Raw genomic sequence first — 5,584 nt, forward strand, 5'->3', positions numbered from 1 at the left:
ACTATGGTCCAGGCTGGAGAGAAAGCTTGATGGTTAAGAGCATGTAGTGTTTCTGTGGAGGACACTAGTTCGGTTCCCAGCAGGCACATCGGGCAGCTTACAACAGACTGTAACTGCAACCCCAGCAGATCAGAGGCCCTCTTCTTACCTCCATGGGCACTAGATTCATATTGCAAAATTCACATGCATATACACATAATCAAATATAAATATAAAATCTTAAGATTTGGTGTGTTGTTTGCATGTATGTCTGTTCACTGCCTGTGTGCAGTGCCCACAGAGGCCAGAAGAGGGCACCAGATTCCCCTGGTTGTGAACTGTCACGTGAGTCCTCTGGAAGAAAAACAAAGGCTCTTAATTGCTGAACTATCTCTCCAGCCCCAAATTAAAACCTTTTTAGAAAATGTGGTCCCTTCAGGACTGTAAACTCAACTATACCTGTGGTTTTATTTTAAAACTATGCATCAGTATCTATGTGGACAAATTTCAAATGGTTTTAAAATGCCTATATAAACCTGACATGAAGATCCATCCCTATAATCCCAGCACTTGAGAGGTGGAGGCAAGAAGAAGTATAAGCTCATCCCTGACTACATAGCAAATTCAAGGCCAGCCTGGGTTACATGTGACTGTGTCTCAGAACAAATCCTTATATGGCTGGGCATGGTGGCTCATGCCTGTAGCCCCAGCATTTAGGGAGCTAAGGCAGGAGGATTACTAGGAAGTGCTTGGCCAACCTGGGCTACATAGTGAAAAGTTATTTTAACCCCTTCCCTTCCTCCCTACCAAAGGCAGCTATATAATTTCCTTTTTGTAAACGTAGCCTTTCTGTTACTAGCAAGACTGTAAAAGACAGGAACAATATTTGCTGTATTTGTCAGAAAATAGAGAAAATGTGTGCCAGTGATTTAAAATATATTATTTTGAAAATTGGCTTTCTTTATAGGCAGTGACTGATGCTTACAAGATAATGGGGGAAAGAAAATTTTATCAACAAATTATGGAAGATGAGCATTATTTCCAGAAATTCAAAATAGCTGATCGTATGGATGTTGTCACAGTGAAAGACTACATGCAAGTAAGGAATTATAGATATTGAAAAATCAACAAAAAAATCTTTCCTGACCCTATTCTCTAACAAGAAAGAATCATAATTTTTGTTTTGTTTTGTTTTGTTTTTTAATACAAGATTTCTCTGTGTAACAACCCTGGCTGTCCTGGAACTCACTTTGTAGACCAGGCCTCACTTTGTAGCTGGCCTCGAACTCACAGAGATCTGCCTGACTCTGCCTCCCAAGTGCTGGGATTAAAAGTGTGCGCCACCTCCACCCAGCTCATAATTCTTTTAATTGTGGTAAAATACATGCAAACATAAAATTTCCCATTTGGAGGACTGGCGAGATGGCTCAGTGGTTAAGAGCACTGGCTGCTCTTCCAGAGGACCCAGGTTTAATTCCCAGCACCCCATAGCAGCTCACAGCTGTCTGTAACTCTGGTTCCAGAGGATCTGACATCCTCACACCAATGCACATAAAATATTTTTTTAAAAAAAACTAGCATTTGGGGAGCCAGAGAGATGTCTCAGAGGTTGAGAGTGCTTGCTGTGCTTCCTGAGTACAGTTCCCAGTTCCCAGATCAGACAGTTCACAACTGCTTTTAACAGACCCAATGCTGCTGCTCTCTTCTGGCCTCTGGAAGTACAGCATACACATGCTATGCATGCTTAAGCACACGTGCACACACACACACACACACACACACACACACACACACACACTGAACAAAATGTAATTTTTTTTTGGTTTTTCAAGACAGGGTTTCTTTGTGGCTTTGGAGCCTGTCCTGGAACTAGCTCTGTAGACCAGGCTGGTCTCGAACTCACAGAGATCCGCCTGCCTCTGTCTCCCGAGTGCTGGGATTAAAGGCGTGCGCCACCAACGCCCGGCCCAAAATGTAATTTTTAAAAAGATTTATTTGTTTGTTATGTATACAATGTCCTGCCTGTATGTATTCCTGCATGCCAGAAAAGGGTACCAGATCTCATTATATATGGTTGCAAATCACCATGTGATTGCTGGGAACCCAGGTCCTCTGAAAGAGCAGTCAGTGCTCTTAACCACTGAACCATCTCTCCAGCCCCCACAAAATGTCATTTTTTTAAGCCAATGAGTAAAAAGCTACCTCTGGCTGCAGGGCACAGAAAGAATTAGGAACCAGCAAGAGTTCTGTTCAAAGGCTCTTGATATTCCAGTGGAAATGGTGGGTGCTCGGTTTAAGAATATATGTCTACAGATGCGAGATTCAGAGTAAAGGCTATGGGCCTGGTGACAGACAGGGAGAGAAACGGAAGGAATCCGTCTGGCATGACTCGTGGGTTTCTGGTTTGCATAGCTAGACAGAGAAACGCTGAACTGGGGCACTTAAGCAGCATACTGAATAATAATAAAATAATAATAAATAATAATAATAAATGTTTTGTAACGCTCCCTCCCATTTTTCTACTGACAATCCAAAGAGGCAAACATTGGCAATACGAAAATTACCAATACTCTGACTCCTAATGTAATAACTATGTGACCTTAACTTCTTCATTTGGAAGCCTCAGCCTCACGTTGCCATCTGAATTTAATATAGAGCCTTAGAGACTCTTGATTGTGTTTTCTTTCTTCTAAGAGGCTGAGCCTCAGAGACTAGGGAATTAGATCAGAAACTAAAGGAAGCTAGAGATGCCAGCTATCTTTGCCAAGGACAGGAGTCACGAACGCACAGGTTGTGATTATGTCAAGGACTGGGGTCCCGGACAGAAGGCCCCAAATATTTCCACTGGAAAAGAGATAAGATTATTTGTGGGCATGAATGGCATTTGGAAAGACCTTTCCGGGCTTGTCATTTCCTTTGCTCTTTAAGTTTGTAAATTCTGCGACCCTCTGTAGGAATGAGAGCAATGAAGCTTTAGTGAGTTCTAAAGACTCGCCCAAGGTCACACAGTGAGTAAGGGGCAGAGTAGCCCGTTGACAGGTCTGCGACAAACGAAAACACAGGAATTCTCACTGTGCCTGTGGTGTAGGGCTGAAATAACCGAGAATACGAGCTGAAACTATACCAAGCACAGCTCACATTTTTCTGTTGTTTTGAGCCAAGTTCTCATGTAGTCCAGGCTGACCTCAGGTTGGCTATGTAGCCAAAGGATGACCTTGAACTTCTAATCTTCCAGTCACCACAGCCCAAGTCTTCTTGTGCCACCTCTCCTGGCTGTTTGATTTGCAGTGTGTGCAGATCTGATTTTTTTTTCAGCACGGGAGCTTGAATCCAGGGTTCCTTGCATGACAGGCACGCACGCTATCCCTAAACCATGTCCCCAGCCCCATACAAAGCAAACTTAATAATCAATAGAGAAAATCTGTTGGCACATTAAAAACAGCTAGATGTGCTGGTGCGTGGCTGTAAACTCGGCGCTCAGAAAGTTGAGGCAAGTTTGAGGCCAGCCTGGGCTACATAGAGAGCTCCAAAACAGCCCTGAGTTACATAGAAAGATCCAGTCTCAAAACCAAAACAAAAACAAGCATTAAAGGCTCTCTTACAATAGAAATAAAAGCCTCAAAATGTTTACTATGGTATTATTTAATACATCTAAAAACGCCGGGCGGTGGTGGCGCACGCCTTTAATCCCAGCACTCGGGAGGCAGAGTCAGGCGGATCTCTGTGAGTTCGAGACCAGCCTGGTCTAAAAGAGCTAGTTCCAGGACAGGCTCCAAAACCACAGAGAAACCCTGTCTCGAAAAACCAAAAAAAAAAAAAATACATCTAAAAACGTTGAGAGTGAAAGTTTCATTTCTTTGTATACACTAATCAGCTGAGAAGACACTAAAAAAACAATGAATTGACCACTTTAAGTGGGTGAAGTATATGATACATGAACCTCAATAAAGCTGCAAGTATAACAGATTGGGGGTGTAGCTCAATGGTACGGTGCCCTGAGTTTGATCCCTACCTCAGTCAAAACAAAGAAAAGGCAAGGGAGGAAAAAAGCATAATAAAAAAATCATGAAACCTGTGGCTCAGGCCTATTATCCTAGATGTTTAGGAAGCTGATGCAGAAGGATCACAAGTTCGAAGCCCGCCTGAGGTACAGAGTAAGTGCAAGGCCAACCTAAGTAACTTACCAAGATGGTATCAAATTTTTAAAGACTGGCTGGAGAGATGACTCAGAGGTTAAGGGCACTGCCTGCTCTTCCAGGGGTCCCGAGTTCAATTCCCAACAACCACAGGGTGGCTCACAGCCACCTGGCGCCCTCTTCTGGCGTCCAAGCATGCAGGCAGAACACTGTATCCATAATAATAAATAAATAAATATTTTTAAAAATTAGTGTTAAAAAATAAATTTAAAAAAATGTAAAGGTCGAAGGGTAGAGCACTATGCACACGGCCCCAAGTTCTACCCTCAGCCCCCCTAAAGAACCCTTGGAAGGATGCTGGCCTTCTTGTTCTCGCGGAAGTTACAATGGGGTCCAAAGTGTCTTTGCTGTGTCTTTGTCAGTTGTCACACGCCTAATTTTGACTCGGCTGCTGACATTTTAGTCTCCGTATTGTATATGTTGCAAACTCTGTTAGATTTCTCCCAAGAACGAAGCTTTTTCTGCCAGAGCCACTGCATTCGTCTGGTCACAACCATTTATGTTGGTGAGTTCACCCTCTCCAAGCCCCTCTGGCGATGCAACATCTCCCGTTCCCTAAGCCCTGGCAGCCTCGTAGAGCCACCCGTTTCTTCTCCAACTCGCTTTGCACTGGAGTCCAGCTTCTCTTCCAGGGATACCACGTTTGGTTTCTCTGCTGGCCAAGTCTGTCTTTGAAAAGAAAAAGGTCATTTTTATTTTAATCGTGTGTGGGGCAAGATTATGTGCACGTATGTGCAGGTGTCCACGGAGGCCAGAAGAGGGCGCTGGAGTTACAGATGGTCGTGAGCCAACTGGCACGAGCGAGCGCTAGGAACCTAATTCGGTCCTTTCCAAGAGCAGCATATGCTCTTAACTGCTGAGCCGGCTCTCCGGCCCCCAATTCCCTCTTGTGATTATCCATTTTTGTAAAATGTCACATGGGCTTAAATATCGTGAGACAAAAAGGCCACGGAACTGCGCATTTGCTGTCTGTATGTGAACAGGACTCACAGTGAGCAAACGCTGATGTTTTTAGAGACAGGGCATGACTTGTCACTGAGGATGACGGCACACTTGTCACCAGTGCAGTAGGCTGTGAACGGAAGATCCAGCTGCAGTCTGCTTTATGCAAAGGTTTGCAGTGAGAATTGGAATCGGCTGCTTCTCGGTGAGAGACTGGTAGGACTTCACAAAATGGTGGCAGCTGATGCTTCTGCATGATGCCACATGGGTACGTGTGTGTGTTTGTGTGCATGTGTACATTCGAGTGCATACGAAAGTGGGTGCACACGAAAGTTTGAGAGTATGTAGTAGGCCCTAAAAGCCTTATTCCTAGCACTCTAGCTCCTAATCCCCTATACCTATCTCTTAAACACACATTTATATTGTTTAATTGAATATATAAATTGTGTTTTGTTTTGTTTTGTTTT

General features: G+C 43.8%; 1 protein-coding gene across 1 annotated transcript in view; it reads left to right on the forward strand.

Moving 5' to 3' along the window:
* CUNHXorf58 (chromosome unknown CXorf58 homolog) overlaps window positions 1-5,584 on the forward strand; it is a 30,920-nt gene that overhangs the window by 20,739 nt on the left and 4,597 nt on the right. Inside the window, exon 5 of the mRNA XM_026778376.1 lies at window positions 947-1,078. Within this exon, the coding sequence (XP_026634177.1) occupies window positions 947-1,078 (132 nt within the window). The remainder of the gene's footprint in view (window positions 1-946; window positions 1,079-5,584) is intronic.

This window comes from Microtus ochrogaster, unplaced genomic scaffold (assembly GCF_000317375.1).
Source record: "Microtus ochrogaster isolate Prairie Vole_2 unplaced genomic scaffold, MicOch1.0 UNK131, whole genome shotgun sequence".
Lineage (NCBI taxonomy): Eukaryota > Metazoa > Chordata > Mammalia > Rodentia > Cricetidae > Microtus > Microtus ochrogaster.